Source organism: Varanus komodoensis, unplaced genomic scaffold (genome assembly GCF_004798865.1).
Source record: "Varanus komodoensis strain SLA01 unplaced genomic scaffold, ASM479886v1 scaffold38, whole genome shotgun sequence".
Classification (NCBI taxonomy): domain Eukaryota; kingdom Metazoa; phylum Chordata; class Lepidosauria; order Squamata; family Varanidae; genus Varanus; species Varanus komodoensis.
This window is the reverse complement of record NW_025335909.1, coordinates 5,058,365-5,072,555: the sequence shown is the minus strand read 5'-3', so window position 1 is coordinate 5,072,555 and position 14,191 is coordinate 5,058,365. Positions and strand designations below refer to the sequence as shown.

The window sequence follows — 14,191 nt, the reverse complement described above, 5'->3', positions numbered from 1 at the left end:
AATGAAAATTAGCCTCAAGACAATGTTAATTATACTTTATCCATTAGCGGGAGGGTAATTGAACCACTCGGTTTTTGCAGCAAAGAAAAACCTGCCTCGATCTCATAAAGGGGAACTCTGGCATTTATTGCACTAATTAAAGCCTAAAATTGCAACAATATGCGAGAGGAAGGGAAAGCACACAGGTGATGCATTATGTACCTGAGCTGCAGAACAGCTGCTGCAAAGCTCATTGTTCGGGGTTATTTCCGAGAGAGCTGGGAGGAGGATCCCTCGGGGGGCTGGCCTGAGATTCAATAAAACCGGGTTCTAGTCCCCGCTCAGTCATGAAGCCCACCGGTGTCTTTGGGCCAGGAACTGCCTCCCAGGTGAACCTACCTCACACGGTGGTTGTGCGGATGAAAAACGCAGAGGAGCAAACCCCCCCCCTTCTGTCAGGTCTAACAGCCATGGCCAAGATTCATAACCTGGAAGATTCAGACCAAAACAGTCGGGTGTGGAGGAATGGCCAAGTCCCTATGTCAGCCCCATGGAGCTCAAGGAGGCAATGGGTCGACTTGGGACAGGGCAGCCTCCTATGGACCTCAACTGCAGCCCATCAGCAGCCACCTCCAGTAAGCCCACAAGCCCCCTCCCCAAAACTCTTTTCTGTCCCCTGCATCCTGCTTACAATCTGCCCTCAATGCTCTAGTTAGCGGTCAAAGCAAATTGCTGACTATCTGACCCCCCTAAAAGAAATTCCATTCAGGCTATTCAGAGCCTATCGACTGTTGTATCCCTCCTCGAATTAAACCAAGACCACACTTGCAAGCATCTTGTGCCTCAGAAAAGGCTGTAGAGCTTTGAACTGGGAGCATCTGTCGTCCCAGCCCAGCCTGGCATGTCTCCCCAGATGGGCATGCCCCCTTCCCCTGAATCCAGTCCCCACTTCCCATGCACCAACATCAGGCAGCTGACTCGGCCAGGTTCTTGGTGCATTGCTTGCTATCCAAGCAGTTCTTTTAATCTGCACAGAAAAGTCATGGAGGGACGCAATGCGTTTCCTCATCAGCAGTCATTCTGATGGGGAGCGGGAAGCAGGGCTGTTGCAGCCCTGCAGAAAGAGCTGCATTTTTCCTCTTCCCTCCTCATTCCTTTTCTTTGTGTGTTGTGTCTTGCTGGATTTTTCAGCAAGCAAAAAGCCAGCTCTACTCTGAGAAGATGCAACAAAAAATGAACATAAGCAAGCAAATAAATCTATGTTCTTCCTACCACTGTTCGAAGTGGCATAGTCTGCTGTAACACCTCAGCATCCTCCTCTCATTCGGGCCTAAGTTATCCATCAGTCTCAGAAGAGGCATTCTCTGCAGAAAAGATTCTAAATTACTTGCCAGCCTTTATGAATGTGACCTTGAGACCAAAGGTAAAAATGACAATGGCATCCATTACTTCTTTCCCCATCCCAAGTTTAAAAAAGAAAAAGAAATCAACTCCTGCAATACTATTACCTACAATTCTGAAAAGAAAAGTTTGTTTATGAAAAACTAAGTGGGTTAAAGAGATTCTCAGTGATGGTTCCTCAGGGAGGGAAATAAAATCACCTTTGTTGTTTCAGTATGGCTGAAGTTGCCATTTGCATTTAAATTAAGGCATCAGAAGGTGGACAGGAATTCCAAAATTTACCCCTCCCCTTCCACAATCTCATGAACAAAAATCTATTTCATGCTGTTATTCTCCTTCAGCACAAACTCGGTTCCCATTTCAGGATCATTAAGCCGTCAATTATCAGCTGCTTGCCAAAAATACTCAGCTAAAATTGAGGTCTTTGATTATTCCAAGTCAGAGCTTTAAAATGATCCTAAGTCTCCAAAATTGCCACTTTCCTCTCTTCCAAATTGTTGATATGCCTGTCACCTGAATAAAGAAATCTTTGTCAATTAATCACTTGATGGATTAAATCTGCATAGAGTTTCGGGTAATGAAAACCCATTTTTAAGAGCACCACATGCCACTGGTGTTGGCTCTTTTGCTAAGGAGAGCTCTCTCTGAACTCTGCCTGACCACTAGGCAGTGCGGAATAGCCCTCACCATACAGCCAGGCTCTGGGTGATGTAGGAAAGCAATGCTAAGTGAGCATCGGGGCGGAGCATCGGAAATTTCAGATTTCCTGGCTCAAAGGCAGAGAAAAAGCTTTGACCTTGGAAGTGGGGAGCAAAGAGAATAACATGGACTAGTATCTGAGGTCAAAGCAACCTGGAAAGGGAGAAAACTGGATGTTCCACTGGACAGGAAGAGAAGGAGGCTCAAGAGGCCAAGTTGCAAGTGATCCAAAAATCTCTCCAGCCTTCCCCCACCCAAATGTCCCAGCTAGATGGGCAAAACATTGATATTGTGGGCAAGAAGAATGGAGGGGCAAAGATTGTACCCTAAAGGATCACAGACAGACAATTATTTATTTATAGTTGCATTTCAGCCTTTCCGATGAGGAAGCAATGTGGCAGCTTTAGCCTTGCATTTGGTTTGGACTGCAACTCCCATCAGGGCTGGTGAGCATAGCCAAGGATGGGGTGATGGGAGCTGTAGTCCAAACCATATAGAAAGCAGGGAGCATGATCTGGGTTATCATTTCTCCCATTAAGGTGGATGCTTATTTAAGAAACAGAAATGGTTTAGAAGATTGTCCAGCAGTGAAACTCCCGAGAGCTTAAGAAAACATGTAAATATTTACTCCCTTGTGTGTTTTGCAGCAAACACAACTGTAAATGCTACTGTAAATATAAGACTAGAATATACCCCAAGAAGTTAAGTTATTCATGTTCAGATATTCCTTGAAGGTCTATATCTGGAGGTGTGAAATTATGCTGAAATTAAAGCATTCTGCCAGTAGATGGCACTCTACTGTAGAGAAGATGTGGGTAGAAGAGAGAAAGGGGAAAGGAAACCCAAGAGAATGACTAAAAGGACAACACATGTACACACGTTTTTGGCTTTATGCAACATCGGGTAGCCACTAAGAGTTATTAGCCAAGAGTCATCCTGATCTCCTCAATTTACCAGTGTAAAAAAAGAAAGAGAACTCCCTCAAATGTTTTACTTGGCAGGATGCATCTCCTCCATGTGCCTTTTATGGCACTCAAAGAGGTCCCCAGCCCAATCTATTCCAAATAAGACCCTCCAGATACTTCTTCCCCCTCTTTTTAATTTTTTTTAAACAAAACATAAATACAATTGAAATCCAAATACTTATTCTTTAAGATATATCAATAATAATAGCATCTAACCCTCCAGATACTTCTGACTGCAACTCCCATCTGCCCTAACCAGCTTGACTCATGCTCCCCGGTTGATCACATGGGACCAGTCACTGACTACCATCTTGAACAAACTCACAGTGTCATTGTGCAGGAAAAATGGAGAGGACGAGGTTAATGCAAGCTGTCTTGGATTCCTTGCAAGAGGAGAAAAAGGACGGATCTCAGTGTAAAATGGTGGTGGTGGTGATGACGAAGATGATGCATTGTTTGGGGCAGGTTTACCTATTTTATATACCTAAACAGACCTTATAGTAAACTCCAGGGCCCCATCTCTGGGCATCTCTGCCAAATGAATTGAGCCTGCACGGTCTTATCAGTGGTAGCCCCTTAGTGGCAGAAATCAACCTCCTGAGGGGCTGCAGTCATTTTTGCACTAGGTGAAGAGCTCTTAATTCTCCCAGCCTTTTTAGTCCATCCAGATTGTCTATTTTTTAAGCATTTGTGCATTTTACACTCTTTACACTGCTTCTGGCTTATATTTTGGGTTTTGCTCTGGTTTTATTCTGTTGTGTTTAAACTTTTAAAGGTTTTTGCATTGAGCTTTATTGTGTTGTTGTGTTTTATGGCTTGAAGGCTTTCGTAAACTGGCAGAGTGCTTCTGGCTACTGGGAAGCAAAGAAATGTAGCAATACACAAATGCCACATAATTTAGAACTCAAGATTCAAAAACAAAACAAAACAAAACCCGATTTGTACTTAATACTAGCAGAGGCTGGATAAGACTGAAATGTTCCCATGGTCTTATCAGTCCAGTTCCACAAACAACCAACCCGAGCTTTCCCGTTTAGAAAAGTCATTACAGATGTATAATTATCACATCCCAGATGTGCTGGAAGTAGTAATGTTGATTTATCAAGATTGCAGCGAGTTACCTATTTTCCTCTTGGAAATATCAGCTGCTTGATTTCCTTTCTTGCTGCTAGCTTGTGGGAAGAAAACATTAATTTGGCTCCCCAAATGCCTGCATATGTCAGTTTTAATTATTTCCCTGACAGAACATTTCCCCTGAAATAATAATATAAATAATAACAACAACAATAACGCCAGGCAGATCTGATGCCTCCCCTCCCACTGCCCTCTTCTCGGGTGTCTCAGCAAAAACTCAGGAAGGGGAAAAGAGGGGGAGGAACAGCATCTCCAGCCAAATCAGAAGGAAGCATTTTCTACAAGGGTTGGTAAATGGCTTTCCAAGGTCTCTGGCCAAGAGTCTTCCCACTCCTTGCTTCCCCGCCTGTTTACTGGAGATACTGGGGACTGAATATAGATTTTTGTTTACATACAACCACACAGACATAGTCTATTTCAGGTCCATGTCAGTATCAACCAGGTTCATCCATATGTCTCCTTGCTCCCATTTTTGAATCAATTTGCATTTTAAGACATATATGCTTGGATGGATTTTCTCAGGAAAAAATGCCTTTTGAAAGGCATTCGACACTTTCAGACTGCAATCATTTGCCTTAAAGTGCTCATTTTGGGTACAATTTTGCACGTTCTTTGAATGCAGAACTGCACTGTGTAATTTGGGGGAGGTGAAAATCTGAAGGATGAAAGGTCTGAGGAACGGGGCAGACCGTCTCAGAAGTCAAGGAGAAGCGACTCTTCAACGGGCTCTGGCCCTTCTCCAAAGAATTAAGCATGGAGAAATGGGGCCCAGACATGCTCCTTCCAGGATCCGGGGTTCAAGAGTAGCAGAATACAGAGCGAAGGAAACCCACAGTACAAGAGACAAGCATCAAGGGGCAACTCCAGACACACCTCAATGGACTACTCTGATTTAAGTTCTCTTGCACTCCTGCGCACTTTCTGAGTACCCCAGGGGTGCAGAACTTCAGGACTGAGCCCCAGTTGGGCCTGTCTATGGTGCCAGTCCAGCCCTCTGAGATTTTCTCCACCCCTTTCCCCCTAACCTCCGATGATGGGGTGCTTTCTTGCTTTTTGACCATCGGCCTTCCCTGCCTAAAACACGGAAATGCTTCACCGAGGCTTACTTTCCTGGAAATAAGAGCTTTAAGTGAAAATAGCCTAGTCTTTCTAGCATCTTGGAAAGGTCACTCACATTCCATCAACTGATGTTGCATAAGAGAATTTTGTTCATTCGCAAATGCACCTTTGCACTCGTGCACAGGAGTGCCTAAGGTAACACACACCAAGGAGCACTTGGTCTGCTGCACATTTGGAAGTGAATTAAGTTGCATAGATCCCCGCACTCTTGAATGCATTTGCAAAACCGTGACATCTAGGAAGGAGACTGAGGAAAAATTAGCCTGAGGCAGAAATCTGACATTCACAGGTCAGAATAGCAGGAGAGCCAGTGTGGTGCAGTGGTTAAGAGCACGGGACTGGGACTCAGGCGATCTGGGTTCTAGTCCCTGCTCAGCCATGGAGCCAACTGGGTGACTTTGGGCCAGTCACAGACTCCCAGCCCAGCCTACCTCACAGGTTGTTGTTGTGGGGATAAGATGGAGGAGGAGATGTAACCTGCCTTGAGCCCTTTGTAGGAAAAAGGCAGGATATAAATTGAAAAATAAATAAATAAATAAAATCTGAATGCATTTCAACCCGTTGCAGAATTCTCCTATCAGAGGGCATGTACTCAAAACAGGCCATCTTGGATAATGGTCTGTTTAGGAAGCCATTGGAATCCTCAAGCGCCACGCCTGAAATATTTAAAGAACATTCACTCCACCCATCGCAAAAAGGGATGCTTTTAAAATAATGATGTGGAAACGCACACAGAGAGGCAGGGTAGGCTGTGACATGTCTTTCTTTTAGCACCATCATCTGTTTACAAGTGGTATTAGGACAAAGCCATGAGTCGCGCTGGCGTGCGCCATGCCCAGATACAGGCTCCGCCGCACATGTGAAGTATTTTTGAAAGATGCCACTTCTTTTCCATTTTTTAAAGGCTCCATTTGCATGCAAACTGCCAAGCATTTAAATGCATTTTTTATACTGTTAGGTCTGACAGAGCTCGGGAAAATATGTTGAACATAGCAGAAGGGGGAAGCGGGCACTTTGAACTGTAACTACTGTATCTCCAGGGTAGTAATTTTTGTAAAATTCTACTCCAGGGTGTGGATTCTGGAATGTTATGATAGACCCACTGGGAGAAGTGCTAGGAGCAAAAAGAAGGCCATTTTTTCTTCATCTCACATTTACATTTTTATCTGTGCCTACCATTTTGTCTCGTTAAATGTCAATGCTTTAAATCCAGCATTTGGCAGCATCTTGATGTTGGGCTTTTGACTTAACCTTCTCTCTCCCCACCTGCAGATGCCACTGGTGAATAATACACAGAAATTCAAGGGAGAAGCTGAAGAGCAAGATTGTGGATGCTGGTCAGAGGAGGAGGAAATTGGGTAGGGACCTACAAAGGGTAATAAAGGTTTAAGGACAAGCGCTAATAGGTGTTAAGAGCTGCACTCCGTTTCCACTACAAGGGCAGGAGACTACACTCGGTGGAAGGGTAAGGACCAGCAGATTTTAGGCCGGGTCTGTTCAGGGATTTAAGCCTTAGGAATGAAGTCCGCCTGAAAGCAGCTTTGGGGAGCTGCATTTCAGGGGGGGGGGGGGGAGAACCAAAGGCTAAAGGGGTGGAGCCGAAGGCAAGAGGATCAGGGCCAAAGGCAAACAACCCATCAAGCCAGCATATTTTAATTTAAAGCTCGTACCGCCACTAATTACTTCTAATTTCAACTGAAAGGACAGGCTGTTGTACTTTGGGCACATCCAGAGAAGGCAAGATTTCCTGGACAAGGCCATCATTCCAGGGAAAGTTGAAGGCAGAAGAAGAGAAGGAAGACCAAATAAGAGATGGACAGACTCCATCAAGGAAACCACAGCCTTGAATTTAGGACAGCTAAGCCGGGCCGTTCTGGGTAAGGCATTTTGGAAGGGGGTCATTCATAGGCTTGCGGTAAGTCAGCAACAACTTCATGGCACATAACAGAAGTTTAAATTGGGGGGAGAGTCCCTTATCACTTAATTTCTGCACAGCAATTTAAGACTGGCTTTATGCCTACTGCTTGCAACATTTAGCTTTATTTAGTTCTGTTCTTCTCTGGCTGCATTTACAGGGGTCCCCATGTGGACCTGATCTGATTTGAAAAGCAGTTGAGAGACCAGAAAAAAAAGAGAAGCAAACCCAGAAATGCTACTGCTTTGCCCCCCTTCTTTCCCACACACAATTAAATGAAGGATGCTAAAAGTCAAAACGCTAATTCACTCAGCTGACGACTCTGGTTACTGCTTGTAATCTAGAGGAAATCAAATTAATTCTACATGAAGAACGAACTTTTCTTACGCAAAGTGTAATTCCAGATCTCTGGGGTTATAGCTTACTTGTGCCAAATTATCCAATTATACACTTGTTCAAATCCATTTGGGGATGATTTTCAGGATGTGTAAATAAATCATCTCAAAAAGGTTTTAATCCTCCAGAAAAAACCCCAAGTGGTAACACCCCAAGACAAAACATGAACTGAAATGTATGACGGGAAGTAAAGATGACAGCCAGTGGTGTGTTCTTTTCCCTACTGTGGGAAAGAAAGGAAAGGAGACATTTGATGAGCAGTGATGATGCCCGAACTTATATCTGTTCATGGGCATCGCTGAGCCATCTTTGCAGCTCTTCTCAACAATTTGACCATTTTAATTTTAGAAACAATTAAGTTTCTAAGAAACTTAGAACAGCCCTTGTGCCTGCCAGGCACGTTTGGACTGCAACATCCAAAATTCCCAGTCGATGGGAGTTGTGGTCCAAATGCCTCTGAAGGCCACCAGGTTGGGGAAGGCTGTGCTAGAGCTTGACAAAGAATATTATTGAATACTTTATAAAAATGAATGGAATCCTACATCGGCTAAGAATGCAGAATTTTGTTTCCGCAATGCATCACAAGGGGACTGCCAGGACTTCCTTCTCGGCATGTGGAAGATCCTAGGTTGATTCCTGCTATGCTCGAGATATCTAAGACAGACTCAAACTGGCTGGAATTTTCGAGAATCCAAGCCACCGATTCTGCAGGGGAACGGCTTTTTCCAGAAGTGCATTCATTCCATGGACTTCCAATGCTCTGGCAGATCCTTAGATGTAGGAATGACCGTTTACTGTTTACTCCTTCAGTGGCAGCTGGGTGGATGAGGACACAGGGGGTTGGGCCTGCCTGCAGCCCCAAATCTCCACCCCCAGTTTTGCCCTACCCAGGAGCACAGGGCACAAGTCTTTCCCCCTCCAAGGAAAGTTTACAATATCTGGCTTAAAAAAGGGACAAGGGAGACATGAAAGAGGTCTCTCAAATTATGTGTGTGTGGGAAAAGCAGAAAGGGAAGAGACATTTCCAGCTTTCGGGATGCAGAAAAAGTCATCCAAAGGCTAAGAAAGCAGACTGGGGGAAGGGGAAGCGGGTGAGGCCTTCTCAGAACTGCTGGAGGGACCTGAGGCTGGCCAGGTTTGGCCCTCAAAGCTTTGTGGTCCCCCACGTCTACTTTGAGATCATCAGAGAGACTGCTCTAAGTGCCCCTGGGAAGTCATGTGACAACTGAAGGGAGAAGCTTCTCCTCTGTGGTCCTTCGTCGTGGACACCCCACCCAGGGAGGGGCCACCCCATCAACATTATACCCTTTTTGGTGCCGCAGCAAATGTCTCTTTGCCTGGGTATTTTAAGCTGGTTGATGAAGCTGGTTGACATGACCGCTCTCTCATGAGGTTCCTCCTCCTTTTGGTATAGCCAGTGTAGTTGGTGGTACTGTTGTTTCATTGTACTTTCACCTGAAAGAAGGTGTCCTTCCATATATAGATGCCCAGATGCTAAGATGTTTCTCAAGGGTCCTTCTCCCGGAGGACCACCAAGGAAAGTGCGTATGAAGAGGGCCTCTTCTCTGTGGAGAAGGACCTTTCCAAAGTGACTCATTTTGTGTCTACATTGTTGCCCTTCTGTTCCTAGTTTTCCAGTGCCTGTCTGTAATCTGGAACAATTTGAATCTTTGCTCTGCTGCTAGGTCCCATTTGGTTATTATTTCCATTTTATAGCACCATTATTGTTGTAAGCCGCCCCGAGGCTTCGGCGAATGGGGCGGCATAAAAATGTTTTAATAAATAAATAAAAATAAATAAATTTTTAAAGTTTACATTGTTATATTCTATTTTTTCATCTCCTAGTTTATGGTTTTAATTCTTATGAACCACCTAGACAACTTCAGCTATTGGGTGGTACAAAAATGAAACAAAATAAATACGTTTCCCCCTTCAAATTGCACATTGTCTTCTGCCCTGCTATTGAAAGATAGAGGGCTACATAAACATATTTTAAGGAAATAATGAATGATGCTATCTGTATTGTTAAAATTCACCACCCAGAACCTTGTGGGTGTTTGGTCCAGTTCAGACATTCATCTCTTTGGTGATGTGTCCTTCGCTTGGTGAAAACCAGGGCTGGGTCTCAAGAACAGACACGAGAGCTCTGAAATAGCCAGGGAGGCGGATTCCCTGGGTGGACAGAGGGTTTCTTCCTACAAAATGTTGGCAGCGAATGGAACTCACTTCCCCAGGAGGTGGTGCTGGTTGCTGGCACAGAGGGCTTGAAAAGTGGGCTTAGAAAATAATATCAATGGACATTTGGTCTATCATTGGCTATTAATCTCAGTTTAGAGAGATACACAAGCCTTGTACTCCCCCTGCCAAAACTGAGATACTTCGCACATTCCTCTTAAGCATCTAAACACACGGGGGGGGGGGATTGGAGTATTTGCATTTATTAATTTTTTCTCCCCACCCCGCTCCATCCCCCTTTCCCTTTTCTGTCCTGTCTTTTTAGCCTGTCAGCCTGTGGGGCTTAGAAAACTGCACAGCTCTTTATTGTCCGCAGAGCCTTTTATGTTCTGTCAGCCTCAGCTTCTTATCTGTAATATGGGGCTAATAAAAATACACACCTACCCTGCAAGGTTTTGTATGACTTACCACAAGAATACTATACACAAAGAGAAGAGAGTACTGAGAAATGCTACCTGGAATGCTACACTTGCTTTGCTTTGCTTTTGGATTGGTTCAATTATTTTTTTAAACTACAAATAGCATTCCATTCTGTGGCTGGTCCCAGAGAACAGCAATTCCCCAATGAAGCAAGAGAAGGAAAGAGAGAGAAAAACAGGGGTGGGGTTACCATAGAAAATCAGAAATCTCAGCCCTTCCCTTCTGCTCTATTCAGGGTCACTCCTGATTGTGCGCACATCATTAATTGATGCTCAAATCCTCTCCCAAGCACAGTTTTAATTAATTCATAATGAGGTTAATTTTCGATCCATGTTGATTGCAACGTGGGCATTCAGAAGAAGGGGGGAAGCAGCTCTAATCCATAGATTCCCTGCCCCAAAAGTAGGAGGGGAGGAGGGGACAAAACAATTCCTGGCTTGGAATGCGAACTGGCAAGGACCAAGAACAAAATCTGTATTTGTCTGGAGGGAGGCAGACACAGAGAACTGGCAAAAGGACCAGCCGACTTGGCCCTGCTTGCCAGCAACCTTAATTATCCTGGAAGGAACAAGGATGACTTTTTGGGTCTGAAATGTGAATCATACCGTAAAGGCCCAATAAAGGGCTACTCAGACCGTAGGTACAGCAGAGCCTTAAGAGACTTTCCACATGGGAAGAAGGAAGGATGTGCATCCATGTAAAGATTAACTCTCCTAAAATCGGGGCTGATTGGTTTTCATTCACACCCTCATTGTTTTAGTCACAGCATTTAACACAACAAGCACAGAAGTATCTTTCTCCTGCTGCACGTGTGTGGACGCCACCTTGAATTTTCTGGCAGTGAATTTCAGAATTGAGTTTGCTGTCATTCCTCTATGTTTGTACAAATCCTTTCTTCCCTTCGAACAGTGAAAAAATGGATCTACTGTGAACGCCATAAATTGGGTTCAGAGAGATATAAAGTCCTCTTGATCTGCTGCAGATCTCTTGACATCCTTACTCAGAGGAGAGCCAGAAAACAGGGGGCAGGAGCTGAACCAGTGTGCAAGAGTGATGGGTTCAAATCAGAAGTGAGGGGAAATCTTGAGGAATGGGCAAGGTCCTGGTTCAGTCGGGAAGGCTCCTAGAGGCCTTCTTGTCCAGGAAGGTGCAGTGGCCACCCAAAATTGGTGGTCCCAGTCCTGAGGTTGGGAACACTTCTCTGCCATGGAGGCGTTTCAAGCTGCGGTTGTGACAGCTCATCACAAGGGGGCAGCTTCACATAGAGCCAAAGTTAGAAACCATCGAGGCGACGAATGCTGAAGGAGGTCAAACCGGACCCAGGAGCTTTTATGGCCCTACCGGTTCAGAGAAAACCAATCAGCTCCCTGGGTGAGTGGAGCTGCTTTTAAGACTTCGGCATGAAGAACTTCTCGATCAGCACTTGGGATTGCTTGAGTTTTGCTAAGAGCAGCAGAACATGAACCCCAAGATGAATTGGTCATAGTCCAAACAGGGCTGCAGGTTGTCTTTGCTGGTGGTTTGTAACCCAGCAGACCGGGCAAGTGTGCTGTGGGTTGTTCGATCAAAATACCAAAGTTACAGAGAAATGCAATCATATGTTGTGTCACTAAGCACCAAAGCGTATCCAGGTTGCTTTAAAGTTGGAAAATTACAGCAATGGCCCTTATCAGCATCATGAAGTGCAGAAACCAGCACCAATCTTGACTAACAGCATAATAATTAACTTCATCTCACTAGGCAACAGCCCATCTCTTACCATTATTTCCCCCCAAATACTCTAAAGATACCCCTCCTTCAGGTCCAAATAATAACATGTGTCAATATTCTCTAAGTATAGGAGCAAGCTCTGGGCATCCAAAACCTTGGAAAATTATATAGTTTGGTCCTCCCAGGACAAAGTAATCATAATGTGGAGCCAAAGATCACACATGAGAAAAGATTTCCAGTAGAAATGAGGTATCCAGTGTCTTCTCCAAAAAGCTGAGGTCAAAGAACTTGGCAGTTATAACTCAGTTCTTACACATGCCCCATGATTATAGAATTCTCTTTGTGGGTGGCATTATGCAAAGCAGGGATTGGAGTGCCTATGTATGCGTTTTTCCTTCTGTCTGAGACATCAAAACGTGCTCATGGTCTTGTCTGCTTTTCCATAGGCTCCAGCTCCTCCTATTCACTGGGGAGAGTTGGGATTTCAGTGGAGGCTGATCCCCAGTGTTGATGAGGAATTGCAATATTGGCCACCAGGTGGATGGGACATTCCCGCACTCTTCCCCCAAATTCTGCTGCTAACTCCTAGGATGCTAAATTGGGATGTAGGTTTGCCATTGGACCCATCACTAAGTTGGGCCATGAAGGGGTCATCTTTGAACATTCAGCATACATAAAATCTATAAAAGGCATTCGGGAAATGTTCCTTCTGCACATTTTTGAGTTCAGGGAACTCTCATGGCTAAAAGCTTTAGCTACAGCCGGTATAGCAACAACAACAACAACAACAACAACAACAACAACAACAGTAATAGCTCAAACTACCTTTAAAAATTAGCTGAAAGGATCCGGAGTGAAAACCTACAAGTCTAATTATGCCTCAGCAGAAAATCCTGGATTCAATTCAGTCTATCAAGGAAGGGACCATAGTGGAATATCCCAAACAATCTTTGAGACTTTGATCTGCGTAACTCCAGGTTTCAGAACAGAACACATATGAGAAATATTGGCATTCTAGTCAGTGTGTTCTGGTAGAGAAAGACTTGCTTATCCTTCAACAGTTCAAAATGCAGACAGCAAACAGTTCATCTTACCATAGCCAAAGGAAGAACACCAACCAGATCCTTCTGGCTTACATAAATCTTGGAGATGCCAAGATCAGACGTCCGTTCTTCTGGATATTCTACCTGCCAGGTAATAAGTTGGGTCCCAGGCAATTCGGTGAGATCTTCTATTTCAAAATCGATCTGCATAATCTCAGAAGGAGAAGCGGCCACACTGAAAAGAAAGGAAAACTCCATATGAGATGGATGAGTCTACGGCGCTGACAATGCACCATGAGCGTTCATGGTGCTTTACAGAGTACACGCAGGCAGGGTGTTGTCCACAGGACGCAAATGTATTTCAACTTTATTGCAAAGTATTCTTGTCCAAGGGCTAGCACACTCTGCTTCAGCTTTTGTTCTTCCTCGGCTTGAATATTACAGTCCCCTTGACAGCTCAGCAATGATTCACAACCAGAAGAGGATACGAATGCCCTGCAAAGGAGAGATTTAAGGAAGAGAAGCAACAGGGGGCTTAAAGAGTTCGGTCTTGTAAACTGCATAATAAAACCAGTCACTGTGTAAGAAGCAAAGCCGTAAAAATTCAATGGCCCATTCTTGCAGAGAGGTGAACTCTACCCAGTGGGCTCTTGGAGGGAGGCTAGGAAAAGAGAGGAGCTATCAGGCGCTAAAGCTCTTCCTTGCCTTGTACAGTTTGGGAGCACCCCTGGATTTACTGGGGTTTTACTGTTTTATGGAGTCAGGAGTTAAAAGAGGCTTCTTGGGGCATAGAACTCCAGCCTAGGTGGATGTGCATGAAAATCGGAATTAGTAATGAGCAGAGGAAGGCAGATCGAGGTCTGAGATCAAGGAAGGGACTGTGCAGAAGTGTGCACGCAAACACACCCCCCGATGTCAACCTGAATTAAAATTAAAAGCACACTGCCTGGGCCTGTTCAAGTGACTGGCACATGCTCAAGTAACTGGATGCAGGCTGGGTCCCATTTCAGGTGCCATTATTGGGATGGGAAAAGATGGATGTGTAGTAAGATTCTTAGCGAAGTATACAAGGTGCCTTCTTTTCATGTATGGGACGCATTGGAGATGAAATGGCAAAGCATCTATCACCTCCCTGGACCAAGGAGTCTGTTCTAGTTAATTCACAACCACCCACA

At 44.6% G+C, this 14,191-nt stretch overlaps 1 protein-coding gene across 1 annotated transcript in view; it reads right to left on the bottom strand.

Moving 5' to 3' along the window:
- TMEM132D (transmembrane protein 132D) overlaps nucleotides 1-14,191 on the bottom strand; it is a 176,651-nt gene that overhangs the window by 60,768 nt on the left and 101,692 nt on the right. The window contains exon 4 of the mRNA XM_044440942.1: nucleotides 13,068-13,251. Coding sequence (XP_044296877.1) covers nucleotides 13,068-13,251 — 184 coding nt within the window. The remainder of the gene's footprint in view (nucleotides 1-13,067; nucleotides 13,252-14,191) is intronic.